At 42.1% G+C, this 17,600-nt stretch overlaps 1 protein-coding gene across 2 annotated transcripts in view; it reads left to right on the top strand.

Moving 5' to 3' along the window:
- plb1 (phospholipase B1) overlaps nucleotides 1-17,600 on the top strand; it is a 168,507-nt gene that overhangs the window by 28,036 nt on the left and 122,871 nt on the right. For both annotated transcript variants that reach the window (XM_043687221.1, XM_043687220.1), the window contains exons 15-19: nucleotides 8,924-8,998; nucleotides 9,155-9,235; nucleotides 9,622-9,682; nucleotides 11,567-11,625; nucleotides 16,660-16,733. In XM_043687221.1, the coding sequence (XP_043543156.1) occupies nucleotides 8,924-8,998; nucleotides 9,155-9,235; nucleotides 9,622-9,682; nucleotides 11,567-11,625; nucleotides 16,660-16,733 (350 nt within the window). The remainder of the gene's footprint in view (nucleotides 1-8,923; nucleotides 8,999-9,154; nucleotides 9,236-9,621; nucleotides 9,683-11,566; nucleotides 11,626-16,659; nucleotides 16,734-17,600) is intronic.

Below are 17,600 nucleotides of genomic sequence, written 5' to 3'. Positions count from 1 at the left end.
GGATCAGGCGATAATATTATAGAGGCATATCAACATATGCAGAATACTGAGAGATAGCTGGCAACCACAGTAGGGAATAGTAAGTTAATAAGTGGGATCAGAGTAACAGAGAAAGTCGTAAGTCTAAATAAGGGTTGCTATGCAAGACTATGAATGCCCAGAGTGTGGTATTGGTGAATTATAGGTGCAGATTGCCATTATAATTTTATGCCAATAACAGAGATCCGGCTCAAGGAGGAGCAGGACTTAATATTACATACAAAAAAGATGAATGCAATTATTGCTTAAAGAGAACATTACAATGCTGTATGCCAGAACCAAGTGTGGGTGTAAGGTGTTGAGGACAAAAGCTAATTAGCGAGAGGTAAGGAACATAAATGATGTAATAACATTGCTCAGGCCATCAACAACTGGGAAGGAGGAGGGTAAGATAATTCATCAAGAAATACAGAGCAGCATAAATATTATGAAGTAGTTATAACAGGGAACTTTAATTATCAGAATTTAGATTGGGATAATCATACTGTGAAAGACAGAGAAGGGTAAGTTTTCTCAGAATGTGTTCAGAACAGGGTTCGACAGCAGTATGCATCCAATACAACAAGAAAGGCGATACTGCTGCACTTGATATTTGAGAATAAAGTTGACAAATAGATCAAGTGTCAATAGTGGAATATTTAGAGAATAGTGATCATTACTATCACAAAGCTTAGGCTGACGATGAAAAGGTATAAAGAATAGTCCAGAGTACCATGAACAAAAGTGGTGGAAAGTAAGATAAACAAGAAAAATTGCATTGAAGAACCATTGAAAGCTAAGGACCAGAGGGTGATCCAGAGAGTAGAAAACCCTTCTCTTTTTGTGATGAACAAGATACTTTAGCACATTGAAAGTTAATTGAGTTCCCAAACATTTTGGGATCACTGACCTTTTTAGCAATGCTATTTCCAGAGCTAGTCTGATGTACTCCAGATAAGAGGAAGAATTGTTAAGTAACAGTAGATTTTTGTATGTGCCAGTTTTGTGTAGTTCAGTCTGAACAAGTGTTTAGAAAAGAAAAAATAAAATTGTTCGGCTAAGAGGTTAAAACTCTGGGACATGCCAAGCCTATCTAAGTTAAAAACAACTGATAAGAAGATTGCTGTTGATTAAGCTCCACAGGGTATTAAATGGGAGATTAAGTCGATCACGCACATCAAGCTCAGTCAGAATTATGGGACCTGTTCAAATCTAATAAATGATGAACCCTCTACATCATTGTCGAAATTATATGTTGTTGATCTTCTCAAGTCAAGAGACTAGATAAGAAAGAATGACTAACTTGCATGTATGTTTGTTAAGAAAACACATTACATCAAATCCCAAATTGCTTTATAAAGAACAAAGGACTTTATGAAGTGTAGTCACAGCAGCAACTTGCTTCCAAAAACAGCAATTCAACGATAAACAGATTATTCTGTTTTTTTTTGGTTTGGTGCTGTTGTTTAAAAGAATAAATATTGACCAAGTCCTCACAATCTTTCCATATTATTTGATCTGTTAAATTCAGCCAAGAGATAAAAAGGTAAGGGTGAAGGTTGCACGGTCCCACTCTATCAAAAGAGAGACGTGACTGCTGGTGGTTTTACTGATGGTCACCATACCACAGGCAAGGGGAGAGGTTAAGAAGGTGGGATCTTCACAATGGCCTCAGCTGGTACAGGAATTGAACCAATGCTTTTGGCATCATTCTACATCGCAAACCAGTCATCCAGCCAACTGAGTTAGCCAACCTCTGAGAGGCCTTCCAGTCCAACATGAATCATGGTAACTCTGATAGTGAAGCACTCCCTTAGTACTCCAATGAAGTGTCAGCACAGATTGCAAGCGTATATCTCTAGAATAGGGCTCTAGAGTGAATGCTAAATTTTAACTCCAAGATAAGAGTGTTAACAAATAAATCACCGCTAATGCATTTTAATTAATCTTAATTTTAAATAATGAAATGGAATCCTCAGATATTTCCCATGCTAGATGTTCATTTCAAAGTGGGAGTCTCCATTAACAGGAAACATATAGTGTACCTTTCCTTACAATATGTGATCTTATTAAAGCATTCAACTGACTTTTGAAGTAATTAGATGCTGGTTCATTTCATGATTGCTGGTTCAGAAACTCTACCCCAATCATTTGAGTTTCAAAATTGCATTGGACACAATCCAAGAAATTCACATTCCCTCAGGACATGGCTAGCCTCTGAGAACCTTGTTCAGAAGGCCCATTGAGGAGGCAATTCAAAGTCTAAGGACAGGATTATCATAAATTATTGGCCTACTGATTGTTTTAATTGCTTGTATTTATTTTGCAGTTGTAATGAAATATATTCGTTCATAATAATATTTTTAAAGTTTAGATTTTAATGTTATAGCATATGAGCAGTGGTTACTTTGAATAACTTTTTAAAAAATTAGACAGCCTATCCAGAACAGTGACCTAACCAAGTATATATCAGGGAGCAGGAACGCCCCTTCCAACATGTTAATGGAATATTGTTTTTACTGTTCTCGTTAATGGCAGGTGGAGTAAAACCTTGAAGGTCATTTGTTGTTTTTACTTCTAGTTAATCAAGGATTGATTTCAGCTTACAGATGTCAGAGGCTAAATGTTTTAGGGCATTTCATAGAAGACCCAACTGATATCAGGAGCAACTTTAGTTTGTCACTTAGAAAGGTGTATAGAACAATTCAGGAAAAGCACAGTTATCTCTGTTGCAAAGTTTAATTTGTGAAACTTATAGACTAAGAATGTTTTATTCGAATGCGAGAATTTATTAAAAGCTGAGAAGGTCTAAGCTCTCAGTTTTATGTATTCTCATAAGAAGTCTTTACAGGTCACAGGGAAGAACCAGGAAGAATCAATTCAGCCAAATTTAAATTTTTGTTGGAAAGGGGTAATTTTTCTGAGTTTGAGTCCCTGGAACAGACAGAAAGTTTAGGGAAATAGGATGAGACTATGTTTTGCTGTGTGTTTTCAGTTCTTTCAAACTACATTCTATATTATAATAGCTTGTTTTTATTTCCTTTTAATTTTTGAAATTAACTTCTGTGCTGAAACATGAGAAAAGAAACATCTAGCCTTATGCAACTGTTTCTGAGAACAAACACCAATTTAACTAACTAAAAAAAGAATTTATGAAGCCAGGTCTCATTTTGCAATCCAACCTGTCCAGTTGTAACATTAGCTGGGATCATAACTTATCACTTGATAACTGCTCACACAGATGCTATATCTGGTGCAATACTTTCTTGACATAATGTTGGTAGTGCTTTTTTTTTAATGTATACATCATTTTGCACCTGAAAAGGCAAATCAAGCAGTATAAGGTGTTCTTATGCATCTGCCACTCTTCTAACAACAGAAAAGTTAGAAATCACCCGACATCAGGTTATTGTCCAATAGGTTTGTTTGGAAGCATTAACTTTTAGAGTGCTGCTCCTTTATCAGGTGATTGTCCTGAAGTAGCAGAACTTCGAAAGCTAGTGCTTCCAAACAAACCTGTTGGACTGTAATCTGGTATTGTGTGATTTTTAACTTTGTACACCCAAGTCCAACACCGGCCACCTCTACATCAGATAAATGAGAAGTAGATGGTGAGTTTTGGAAGATATTTGGAAGGAAGATTATTGCTTGGCTGAAGAGATTAATTTCTAAGAGTATCTTAGAGGAAGAGAAGAGTATGTTTCAAGAGAGCATTGTTGGACATATGACGATCAGTCTGAGTCAACAACAATGTGGAGAAGAGGAGGAGAGAACAGAAGCAATGGAATGTGGAATTTTCAGGAGGTGTTCAGACTGGGGGAGGTTACAAAAAGGCATTGGCAGGTTTATTATGCCTTTCTTATTTTGATTTGAAGCCAGTTTTGTGATTGTGTCTCGTATCTGTGATTGGCCTGAAGCCAGGACCTCTCCTATCACAAAGAGAAAGGATATGAAATGATTTCATGCCAAGTTGTTACAAAATGGCCATAAGTGATTTATAGTAAAACTGAAACAAAAGAATTGACAATGACACCAAATCTGATGATATTTAAAATGTTTCTTATGTACTATTTACAGTCAAGTTAGAATGGTTTACAGATGGATTTTTTCTGGTCCCATGGAGATGGGAATGAAGACAGGGCTTGCCAGGAATGAAATAAATAAGGAAAACCTCATCAAGACCATTCCCTTATGCAGGCCTCGCTTTTGAATCTTTCCTAGGGACATTGTGATACATTTCGGAAAGTGCTGGAGAATCTCAGCAATTCTGGCGGCATCTGGCAGAGAAAAGCAAAGTTGTAGTGATTGTAATGTGGTCAGCTGGTTGGGACTGTTAACCCAGTCCTATCAGGGAGGCCTAGCTGATAAATATAAACAGGAGTGTCAGAGGTTGTGTTTACTCTGACAGCTGGCTCAGAGGGACTTGGATCACTGTCAAGGACTCTCCATATGTAAAGAAGGGCAACGCACTGATGTGATACCGGTCTCTGTAGAGTGATCTCAAGAATGACTCTGAGTTCGATGACTTGTTTAGAAATGGGAACTGGTTCAACAGCCTGCTCTGCAGAGACAGGCAGGAAATTGTAAAATTAAATTCCACCCAAGGGCCATTTTGAGCCAGCATTGCATTTTATTGATGGATGTTGTGTGCAGAGGCACAGGCTGAATCAAGGTGACTACCCTGTTCTAACAGGACTGCCAGCAGTAGGTGGCGATGCTGGGGGAGGGCACTGAACAAGGGCGCTGAGTACTTCGCCATAACTTCATTAGCAGATGGCGACGGCAAGAAACGGCAGCTAGAATTACTGAATGGTCTCTCGTTGGGAGAAAGGAAAGGTGTCTTTGGAGGACAGAGGGTTGAGGGGAAGGGAGAGCAGTCAGTCAAAGGAATTGCTCAGCCCAATGCAACCTGTATGGTTACTCCATCTACTTCACTTAAATAGTACATAGTTTATCCCTAATTTCCCTTCCTATTTGAAATGTCAATAGAAGACAGAATCCCTGCTTTCTGATCTTTGGGCTGTCAGTGTGCTCAAATCTCCTGTTACATTTCTAGCACAGTCAACAAGATTCCATTGCACAGAGATGGAATCGTGGCTGATGAGGGCAAAATGGAAAGATAGTGGAGGAGTTGAAACTGGGAATGTCTGTAAGGGGGCAGGGGGCTGAAGCTGCTCTGGGATCACTGCAGACTCTGGTATTGGCAGAGAGAGAGAGACTCTGATCTTTAAACCAAACCTGGCATGTCCTTGGCGAGCCAGATCTCCAGCTCCCTCGCAGAACTAATACCAGTTTCCTTGGCCAGTGAGGGCTGTCACCCCAAGGTCAAGAGCAGAAGGGAGTGGTTATCATTTTTGCCAGTTGGAGTCTCAAGCTAAATGGGAAGAATATGGAGAAATACGCCAGTGTGACACTTGAACTAAAAAGTTTTGAGGTGGGCTATTTCCCAGAAGCTCAGAGATATTCTTATTGGTGCAAAGGTTGTAGCTTTCACAACTCACTGAGCTCCTTTCAAATATCTGCTGAGCTGGGAGAGACAGAAACCAAATGGGCTGCTCGACCTGCAAGGTTTTGATTCTAGATCCCCTACAAAATATAATGCAAATGCCCTTAATTGGAAGAATCACAAATGGGAACCCACCCCTGCCCAGCTGGAAGGGGCAGTGGCCAACGCCATAATCATGCCCATGCCCAATGTCAAAGGCAGCTCTCTGGGCCTGGTTTCCTCTGACAATCAGCCTAAGATTCAGTAGAGTGTCTCTGATGGATTTATGATGAGGTTGAAGCCAGGTCCAGGTAAAGTTACGTCTGGTTTCACCTTTGCCATCTATCTCAAAAGAGGACCTCAGACATGCTCAGCTGATTGATGTGGATATCAGTCGATTGTACCATCGATGGAAGGCCAACGCTCACTAACATCAGCACAAACTGATGAGGGAGCACAAACTGACATGGACACAGTTGAGATGCTGGAAGAGGATCAGGAAAAAGGGTCCTCCAGCAGCTGGTTTATAACAAGGAGAGAGAGCTGAAGTAACTCATCCTTCCCAACAGCCTCAATTGTAAAGTAGTGGTGGCAGTTCATGATCAAACAGGACACTAAGCAATAAAAAAGATGTTTACCCTGAGCAGAGGGCAATGTTACTGGCCCAGAATAGCCATGGGTATTGATGATTACCATCAACATTTTGAGACGTATACCTTGGCCAAAACAGGGAAGCAACTTTGCTCCCAGCAAGAGACCTCTAGAGGTCCTCACAATGGATTTCACAGTCCATGGCCCCAGTAGTAATGGAAGTAAGCATGTTCTCATGCTCACGGATGCTTTCAAGGTTCATACAGTTCTGAAGAAGGGTCCTGCCCAAAACGTTGACTATCCTGCTCCTCAGATGCTACCTGACCTGCTGTGCTTTTTCCAGCGCAATGCTTTATCAACTTATACAGACCACTCCCACCCATGACCAGAGGACCTCAACTGTAGCCAAGGAATTAGTGGATGATTGGTTTGTCTATTTTGGTGTTCCAGGTCAGATTCTCAACTTAGACAGCAACAGCTAACAGGGGTTTTGCAAGGTTGATGCCGCTGCCAAAGGCAATGAGCAGTTTTGTTTCTCTCTCTATAGATGCCGTCAGACGTGTGGAGTGTTTCCAGCACTCTTTGTTTGCATTTCACAATATTTCCTTTTTGCCAACTTGTCTCATTGTTACTTTTTCCTTTTAGGTCATCATGACTTTGTCAAACCATTGTGCCTGTCTGCACCCCATAATTCCTTTTTGTTGTCTGCTTTCTCCCTTCTGTATTTGCTTTGAAAGTTGTTCCCAAGTGTAGACTATTCCCCCTGCACAGATTCCACCTGGGCTGTTTTACCAGTGTTTTCTGTGTTTTTATAATCTCGCTTTATTTAAACGCTGTTTGCTTAAAACTGTTCAGAAGAAAGGTCTAGGCCTTAGTTAAAATGTAATCTGGCTGTATGACTGCGTGGTAAAGTTTTTCCTTAAAGCAAAGGCAGAATACTTAACAATGATAGTTGTTGGAGAGTTATGCAATCTCTGATAATGTCATGTTAACTGCTGTAGTAATATGAAAATAATCAAAGATAGTTCAAGTGAGATAAGAGAGTTCCCATTTTTACTGCAGTTATCTTTGATACCTTGCTTATCACGAAGTTGCTGTCTCTGCCATTTCCATAATGTGCCTGATTTTGTTTTCTCTGAGACTTCCTGTTTAATCTGACCTCCTGTCTATCATCCATCACTTTCCCCTTTCTCTTTTCTATTTCCCTTATTTCTTCTAAGGATTTTTAAAATGGGATGAGAACATCATTGGCTAGGCCAGCACTTATTGCCAATCCCAAATTGTCCAGAGGGCAGTTAAGAGTCAACCCCATCGCTTTGGGTCCGGAGTCACATGTAGGCCAGACCAGGTAAAGATGGCAGTTCCTTCCCTAATGGACATGAGTGAACCAGATGAGGAATGTTGGCAAGGCAGACATTTATTGTCTAATGATTGAATTGAATGGTGGAACATGCTTGAGGGGCCAAATGGCCTACGCCTGTGTTCTTTCCTATGTACCTTAGACAAAGGGATTAGACAAAGAGACAGAGGAAGTCATTTGTGGGCTGCACGTTGGCTCAGTGGTTGACAGTGCTGTCTCATAGCAGGGACTTGGGTTCAATCCCACCTCGAGCAACTGTCTGTGTGCAGTTTGTACATTCTCCTTACCTCTGTGGAGGTTTCTTCTGGGTGCTCTGGTTTCCTTTCACTGTACAAAATGTATAGGTTAGATGGATCGACCATGCTAAATTGCCCATAGTATTCAAAGGATGTGCAGGCTAGGTGGATTAGCCACGGGAAATATGGGGTTGTAGGGATAGGGTAGCGGGGGTGGTTCTGGTTGGGATGAATGGCCTCTTCCACACTGTAGGGATTCAATGAAGGAATAGTAGAAGAGTAAGCCTGATAGCTTAGTTGAAGAGAAAGTGAGGTCTGCAGATGCTGGAGATCAGAGCTGAAAATGTGTTGCTGGAAAAGCGCAGCAGGTCAGGCAGCATCCAGGGAACAGGAGAATCGACGTTTCGGGCATAAGCCCTTCTTCAGGAATCCTGAATGCCTGAAGAAGGGCTTATGCCCGAAACGTCGATTCTCCTGTTCCCTGGATGCTGCCTGACCTGCTGCGCTTTTCCAGCAACACATTTTCAGCTTAGTTGAAGAGCTAGTACAATCCCAATGGGCCGAATAGAGTCCTGTTATATATCATTCTATGATTTTTCTGAGGGACCAAAGCCGATGGAATCTATCAGCTAGAAACTATGAAGTCACCTTTAGGTGCACCAATTAAAACTGACTGTGGGCATGCTGGAAGGCCCTCTTTCCCAAATGTGGTTCAGCGTCAATAACAGCATATGGAAAGCTACTTTCAGGTCCATCCTTCACCTTTCAGGTGATTTGACAGCACAGATTCAACTGCCATGGCTCTGAAATACTAGATTGTGAACTGAAGTTAACACTGATGTTTACAATGAGGCAGGAGGTATTGTCACACCTCATTGTGCTGTGCCCTGGTGGAAGACACGTATTTTCAACCCTGGATACAGCACTAAGAGCCTCTGATTGACATCAGGTTTGGAATCATTTGATCAGTCAACCTCATTTTCACCTCCATAGCTTCAGATAAGGGAAGCTTGTAATCTGAACTAAAGATAACCGCAATAAGGAACATATCAAGGTTTAGAAGCAGTGAAATGCCTCAAGTGCCTGTCTTATATGCAGGGCCCTATCAATAATGAGTCCTAAAGTTGATATTGTGCATTTTGCAATATTTTAAATTCAAAGTGGCTAGCTTTGTTAGTTATGCTGTAATGTAATCTTTCAATCATGCTGATCCTCATCTGTTTTCTGGCCTAGATCCAACCCAGTGTGGATAGAATTGAAGTCCTTGAATGCACAGCCACAGTTCCTCAGCTACACTGTCCGTCCCAGGTATGATCAGAACGGTGGTATCTGCTGCCATCTAGAGAAGTCAGTGTACACTATCAATCATTCCTCCCATTTTTAACACCCCCACATCTTTACTGTTTAAATGTAATGTTGCATTGCAGTGCTTCATTAACTCATGCTCTCTGACCATTCCTATAGGAGAGACCTTACCTCTTCACTGACCAAAACAGGAACTATGGAAGCAGTCGGAGTATGGAGGCAAGGGGGCCAAGCCAGCAGGTAAACTCTCTCATATATGAGTGACTTCCCATCTTCATAATGTGCACCTTCATCACTTCCTCAATTGTTTGGATTCTTTCACTTTCCTGATTTTCCATCTCCCTCACAACTTGGACCTTTCCAAGGTGCAGACTATCACTTAGCGCCTTTCCCTTTATTTCTAACTTATTTTCTTTCAATTTTTATGTAAGACTGCTCCATGGCTGAAGATGAACCTTTCAGAAGTGACTTTCCACCAAGTAGCTCTGAATCGATCATTCAAACAAAGGAATTTAGATCTGCTATCCACGTCCAGCACTTTCTGCTCATTCTTCAATAATAAATGCATTTCAGAAAATTACTGGCAGCAACCATAAACTTTCAATAAATTTCTCATGTTGAAACAGGATTCTGGAAACAAATTGACTTGTACAGAAAGGAACCCTTCTGATGCTGTTCCAGTCTCAGGTAAAGATACACACTATTCAAAATCTAATAAAATAATCTCTCTTTGGATCTTGCCCTTGAACCAAGTTTTTTGCTAAGGCATTTTAGAGAACAAACAAGCATCATCCATTCTGCTGTGTGTTGGAGCGTTAGGACAACAGATCTCTAAAAGGCATGAGTGAACTAGAGGTGTTTTTCCAACAATCTCTAGTAGTTGTTAAAGGAGCTTTATATTGCAGACTTATGAAATCAAGTTCTACCAACTGCTGTACTGAGATTTGAATACACAACCCTCAGAATACTACCCTAGACTGCTATTCAGTGACATTGCCAATATGTCACCACCTTTTCTAACTAAACTAGCTCCTGTCAATCCAGTCAGATTCAGCCTCTGGCCACTCATCAGTTCACAAGCAATAGAGACACAAGAAATATTAGCTCAAATGCAGAGAGCCAAGCACACATTCACACTGTCCTGAAGGAAGAAGGTATCTATACCAACCTCCTTTATTCCACTCATTGCCTCACTTCATGAGTTCACTTTTATAGCTGAGGTGGTAAATGTCAACTTTCTGGGGAACGTTTCTCCTACACTCTTGCAGACAATGTTGCAATGAGGGTCAACCCTTGCTCATAGTAACAATAGGAACAAGTGGAGGCCATTCAGCCCCATGGCCTTTTTCCTCCACTGAATAAGAACATGTACTCCACTTAGCCAACTTGGTCCTGTATCCCTTAAGAAGTTTGCTTACCAAAAATGTATCCAGCTCAGTTTTGAAAATGCCAATTGGTCACCTCCAGTCATCCATACCCAGCCTTGAAAGATTGATGTTTTGGAGATCTACCCTTTATTTGCAGAAGTGCTTCCTGTGTCACCCTTGAGTAGCTGAGCTGAGTTTTAAGATTGTACCTTTTTGTTATGGGCTATCCCATCAGCAATAGGCTGCCTCTATGTTACCCTATCATATACTTCAATCACGTTAAACACTTCAGTCAGATCCATTAAATCGTCTTTAGTAAAGGTTAGTAAAAAGCCATTTAGTAAAAAAATTAAGTATGCACAACCTATCTTTAGTTGCAGTATAATTCATATGAAAACCAACAAGATAATTCCACTTCCTAAAATTATTCCTGAGGGACATTCCCACTATTAATTCCCAGTCCACTCAACTTTTGCTGTCGAGTCAACTCTTGAGATCCCCTCTCATCCAATTCTGTCTGGCAATTCTTTGAGCACTCTGTCATACAGGCAGGTACCCAACATGAAGTTAATAGCCTCTGTTTGTTTTACAAAGTATGAGCAAACGTGAACAAAATAACTGGAACATTTCTCTAATCAAATGGTTTGATTTGTGGGGGGCTAGCCACAGCCACCATCTGGAGTTAGTTCAGATTAGTTATTGCACTCAGAATAAAGCTCAATGAGTGTTATGTAAAAATCTCACTGTACAGTTTGGCAAAGTTTGATCCGCTCTACATTTGAACTAAAGTTATTTTTGTCAATTTTCTCAGCTCTGTGACAATTCTGGTGTTTGAGGGTGCCAGAAGGAGCACTGGTCCTAATGAGGTGATGAATGTTCATGTTCATTAACATGTACGGATTCTTCTTGTACTCAAACAGATATGGCATTTTTGATACACATTTGTTCACCTCCAGTGGAGTGCAGAAAAAAGTTAAGAGGTTAGACTGGGATCTTGGCGTATTTCAGAGTTTCTGCCAAGCTTTGTTCAGTGGGATGTGGGTGATCTCAGAAGAAAGCAGCTGGCCCACTGTGAGCAAGGCAGGGAAGAAACATGTTGAAATGCTGGATGGAAAGCATTTATTTTTGTGCATAATTATCCCCTCTTGCTTGCTACAAGAATGATGGGTTTAATGTCTCTTACATCCTGTTATTTCTCCACAAGTTCACAAGCTCAGACCAGCTGACATAAAGGTGATTGCTGCACTTGGAGACTCCATCACGGTGAGTCTGCATGAAGTTGTTTGAACTTTGTTATATCTTCCAGAGGAAAGGAAACACCTTCCCTCCTATCCTCCCCTTGCAGAACTGTCTTGGAATGCCCGAGATTCACAAAAACCTTTGTTGCTACAAATACAACAAAGCGTCCCTCAGCTCTGCCAGCGAATGTTTTAGAACCAGCAACACTCAAAGATTGAGAAAATTTGTTGATACTGATAGAATTATGGAGTAGTAGAGTCACACAGCACAAAACTAATCTAGTCTTGTTTGCCTGTACTTACAAGGGGCCTAAATCCCTCTAAACATTTCATATTCGTGTATCCATCCAATGTTATAACTGTACCTGCATCCACCACTTCCTCTGGCAGTTCATTCCACACACAAACCGCTCTCTGCGTAAAAAACATTGCTCAAGTCTCTTTTAAATCTTTCCCCTCTCACCTTAAAATATGCCCCCAGTTTTGAACTCCCCCACCCAGGGAAAAGACCCTTGTCATTCACCTTATCTATGCCCCTTCTGATTTTATAAAGCTGTAAGGAAACTCCTTAACCTCTTATGCTGCAGTGAAAAAGGTCCCAGTCTTTCCAGCCTCTTTTTATAACTCAAACTTCCATTCCCAGTAAATTCCTGGTAAATCTTTTCTGAACCCTCTCCAGTTTAATAATACCCTTCCCTGTAGCAGGGCGACCAGAACTGCACACAGTACTCCAGAAGAGGCCTCACCAATGTCTTGAACAACCTCAACATGATGTTCCACCTTAAAATAACTGCACAAAGACCATATCCTATCACAAACCCACCCCTTATTTACTAGTGTACTGTACATTGGCTGTGGCCAGCCAGTTCAGAGTCAGTCCTCAACTGAGATTTTAATCTCCTGGTATGAAATGGTGCAAAATACAAACAGTTAACAATAAACAATAAACAGCAGTTCACAAAGAAATTGCTAATTACAGGGGAAAGGGGCAGCAAGCCCACCATTTAACAGGTTAACAGGGAAGTGAGGATGCACCTCAAATCCTACCTTATCATATTTAAAAGGAAACAGTAACACAAACTGATACAAGACTGTCCAATCAAACACTGCTGAAAATGTGTTGCTGGAAAAGCACAGGTCAGGCAGCATCCAAGGAACAGGAGAATCAAAACAAACAAACAATAAAACTGTGCATAGAACACACTCTCCTGGTTATAATATTTTATTAAACAAATTACAAAACAATTTACAAAAAAGTATACATTTACAGCTGTTTACAACAGCAACTTTACAAGGTAGAGCAGCAAAACTAGGCCCCAAACCCTACCGTTCCACCAGTTTACAGGGAATTGAGGACAAACCACAAATCCCAGTTTCAAATATAAAAAGACAGCAATAATGACCTTTATACATAAGACAATCCAGTTACATTAAAAAAAAGTGCAGACAATACAGACCCAGCAAGCCCCCATCCCTCCCACCTTCTGGCCACTCTAAGGCAGCCCACCCCTAACTCTCCTGGTTATATATATTTTTTTAAACTGACACCACAAATGCTGGCAAATTTATTTTAGAAAGTCATATAACAAAGTTAGCCAAACAGAAAATACAAATATTTATGCAATACTAACATCGAGAGTTTAAAGAACTGCCAGTAAACTCACTATGGCACTGGTCACATTTTGTTTTTTTGTAAAAAGAAACATTGCCAGCTAATGGAGTTATTGAACAAATACAGCGACCAAAATAAGTTTGACCATTTGTAGGTCCCTACATCTAACTAAATAGAAACAACTCACTTTAAAGTTCCATTTTAAAAATGGTATTCTTCAAATTTTATTTAACAAGATGAGAAAACAACAATTTTACTCAATTTTAAAACATGAAAGATCAATGCTTAGCATTATGTCTGGAAACTTGTGTGGGAGGTCTAATCTTGACCTGGTTATATGGTTAACAATATCTATCTCAACCTACACAGATTGCATTTCAAAATTATGGAAATTAATTCCACATAACAGCTCAAGTACCAAACAAAAATATTTTAGCTTTCTCCTGGTTATATTGATCAGCCAAGGCTTTCCTGATTGGCCCAGATTAACAACCCCAATCAAGAACCTCATATTCAACAAGGTTCACTTGGTCCCAATTGCGTCACAACTCCTATACTCAGGTGCTGAGCAATGAAGGCAAGCATGCCACCTTCTTAGCTACCCTGTCGACCTGTGACACAAATTTCAAAGAATCATGTACCTGAACCCCTAGGTCTCTCTGTTCTACAACACTACCCAGGGCCCTACCATTACTTGTATAAGTCCTGCCCTTGTTTGTTTTGCCAAAATGCATAACCTCACATTTATCCAGAGCCAGAGAACTGTAGTAGTTAAATGTGCTCATTTCCTATCCCTACTTGAACAAGAAACATTGGGAACAATACATACATTAAGCGTTAAGTTTTGTTTCATTTTTCAATTTTTCAATCTCTTTCTCCATCTTGTACTTATCCAGCTCTCCTCCACTGAAATTCTGTCATTTTTTTTTCAACCACTCCATGAATTGATGAATGAATACAGATAAAAAATATCAGCATAAAATGTGGTACTGACCACCTGGAGGAAATTACAGTTTTCATTCAAAGTTGATCATTTGTAAAGTTGTTCAATTTCTTACCATTCTACAGGGAAAGATAGAAACATAGAAGGTAGGAGCAGGACATTTGACCCCTCACACCTGCTCTGCCATTGAATATAATCCCCATGTTCCTTGATCCCTTTAACCACATGAGCTGCCTCTGCATCCTTCTTGAAAACACAATGTTTTAGCCTTGACCCCTTCCTGTGGTAGAGAATTCTACAGGCTCACCACTCTCTGGGTGAAGAAATTTCTTCTCATCTCAGTCCAAATGAATCTTTATACTGTTAGACTTTGCCCTTGGTTCTGGACACACCAACCACAGAAAACTACATCTCATAAAATATGCATTTCCATTGGAAACTGGGGGTCTACTTGCTACAGTGACAGAATGTCGTACAGAACTATGGCCAAGGGCTGGAAGTGAATTAGCTTTATTGTCACATGTACTCAAAGGAGTACAGTGAAAAATGTCTAAGTCACCACTTAACAGCTCCATCTTAGGTGCAGATGTACGTGGATACAGTTTCTTCAGTTAAAAGATTAGTTACAGTATAACAATGTCTTTAACACATGTTAGATACAGTGTACCTAGGTACAATCCTTAGTTACAGAATGGAGAAAAGAAGGAAAAAAGGTTGCATTTCAGCTATACGCAGGATAACCACAAGTCAGAAAATTAGGAAGCAAAGTTAGAAAGGCAAACATCAGAGTTTCCCTCTCCAACAGCCCTCCGCAGCAGACCAATGCAGGGGGCCTCCACGCAGTCTGACTGCTGGCTGCTGACACGGACCACACAGCGCCACAGCCTCCATGTTTCACATCAGGTCGCTGCTCGTTTGTATTCCAGCTCCAGGTCACTGATCGCTGATGCCCCTGCTCTGGGTCACTGATCGCTGATGTCCCCACTCCAGATCACTGCTCTCTGGTGTCCCTCTCCAGGCTGCTGGTCTCTGGTGTCCCCTCTCTGGGTGACTGATCTCTGGTGTTCCCGCTCCAGACTGCTGGTTTCTGGTGTCTCTGCTCTGGGCTGCTGGTCTCTAGTGTCCCTGCTCTGTGCTGGTCTCCGGTGTCTCTGCTCCAGGCTGCTGGTCTCTGGAGTCCATGCTCCGGGCTGGTGGTCTCTGGTGTCCCCGCTCCAGGCTGCTGGTCTCTGGTGTCCCTGCTCTGGGCTGCTGGTCTCTGGTGTCCCTGCTCCGGGCTGTTGGATTCTGGTGTCCCGCTCCAGACTGCTGGTCTCTGGCATCCCCAGTCCGGGCTGCTACTCTCTGGTGTCCCCGCTCTGGGCTGCTGGTCTCTGGCATCCCTGCTCCAGGCTGGTGGTCTCTGGTGTCTCTGCTCTGGGTCACTGATCTCTGGTGTTCCCGCTCCAGACTGCTGGTCTCCGGTGTCTCTGCTCCAGGCTGCTGGTCTCTGGAGTCCCCGCTCCGGACTGCTGGTCTCTGGTGTCCCCACTCCAGGCTGCTGGTCTCTGGCATCTCCGCTCCGGGCTGGTGGTCTCTGGTGTCCACGCTCCAGGCTGCTGGTCTCTGGTGTCCCTGCTCTGAGCTGCTGGTCTCTGGTGTCCCTGCTCCGGGCTGTTGGATTCTGGTGTCCCGCTCCAGACTGCTGGTCTCTGGCATCCCCGCTCCGGGCTGCTACTCTCTGGTGTCTCTGCTCTGGCCTGCTGGTCTCTGGCATCCCCGCTCCGGGCTGCTACTCTCTGGTGTCCCCGCTCCGGGCTGCTACTCTCTGGTGTCCCGCTCTGGGCTGCTGGTCTCAGGCATCCCTGCTCCGGGCTGGTGGTCTCTGGTGTCTCTGCTCTGGGCTGCTGGTCTCTGGTGTCTCTGCTCCAGGCTGCTGGTCTCTGGTGTCCCCGCTCTGGACTGCTGGTCTCTGGTGTCCCCACTCCGGGCTGCTGGTCCCTGGCGTCCCCGCTCCGGGCTGCTGGTCTCTGGTGTCTCTGCTTTGTGCCATCAGCCACCAACCCCATTTCGGAGGCCGGGAGTCAGAGGCTGGGGCTGAGTGTTTGTGGCTGAGAGAAAAGAGGAGAAGAGGGGGAAAGGAAAATGGGATTAAAATAGTTAGCTGTTTGTTTTTGACTGGCATGGACATGATGGGCCAAATGGCCTTTATGTATGCTCTAGATTCTGATGACTGTGCGTCTCTAATGATAGATGAAGGGTCTCTAGTGTGTTTCTCTTATGATTTCTCTCCTCGCTTGTTGAGTTTGGTGTTGCTCAATGGCCAACTAGAAGCCCCCTTGCTGCTATTTTTGTTTTGCTTTCTAGGAGAGATACTGAAGAAGAAAGATTGAAGGGGGAGCAAAGTTGAATTTGTTCTCTCACTGGGAATGGAACATCTCAAAAGTTGTCATTGGTCTCCAGCATTGTCTTGCTAGCTAAGGCCCTGTACAAACACACTAACATATCTTTTATCTATGCTATAGTCTGGAAATGGAGCAGGAGCACGGCCCAATAATCTTTTCGATGTTCTCACTCAGTACAGAGGACTTTCCTGGAGGTTAGTAATGTTTACCCTCCTCCTTCTCTTGGGTCTGAAAATGAATGTCCTGTCACTTTCTTCTTGGTTTGGTGGGTAATTCTTATCTATAAATATGATTTCCTGAGTAGTCTTGAACAAGGATGATAAATGCTCACTTCGAAGACTCAGTATGTTGGGCAAATCCCAATCTTCATTTTCTGATCTGCAGCACTTTTTAATAGATCATTGGTTTCAAGGAATGAAATATTCTCTTCTTAAAAGTTTCAGGTGTTAACAGATCTCCTTGCCTTGACAGAATCAACATCAATTCGAATTTACATCCAAATATACTGACCAGGAACAGGAAGAGGCCTGCATGGGTTTCCTCTGAGTGCTCTGGTTTCCTCCCAACAGTCCAAAGATGTGTAGGTTAGGTGGATTGGCCATATTAAATTTCCCATTGTGTCAAGGAATGTGCAGGCTAGGTTGATTGGCCATGGGAAATGCAGGGTTACAGGCATAGGATAGGGGTCTGGATCTGGGTTGGATGCTCTTCAGAGGGTCAGTGTGGATGCAACGGGCTGAATGGCTTGCTTCCACACTGTAGGGATTTTGTGATCGACCTCTGCCTTGAAAATAGTCAAGGACTCTTTTAGAATCTTAAAATAGAATAGATAGTTTTATAAGGTGTAACTAGCAGAATAGATGAGAGGTCACTAGTTGATGTAATGTTTTTTGATTTTCTGAAAGCTTTTGGTAAAATTACACAAAAGCTTGGTAAGTTAGAGCTCATGGGGTTGTACTGAGAACAAAAACTGATTAATAGACAGAAAACTGAGTATAGGAATCAATGGGTCATTCTCAGGTTGGTAGGCTGTGATTAATGGGGTACCACAAGGATCAGAG

The sequence above is a fragment of the Chiloscyllium plagiosum genome, chromosome 3, assembly GCF_004010195.1.
Source record: "Chiloscyllium plagiosum isolate BGI_BamShark_2017 chromosome 3, ASM401019v2, whole genome shotgun sequence".
Lineage (NCBI taxonomy): Eukaryota > Metazoa > Chordata > Chondrichthyes > Orectolobiformes > Hemiscylliidae > Chiloscyllium > Chiloscyllium plagiosum.
Note: the sequence above shows the minus strand (reverse complement) of the source record. Positions and strands in the feature narration are given on the sequence as shown.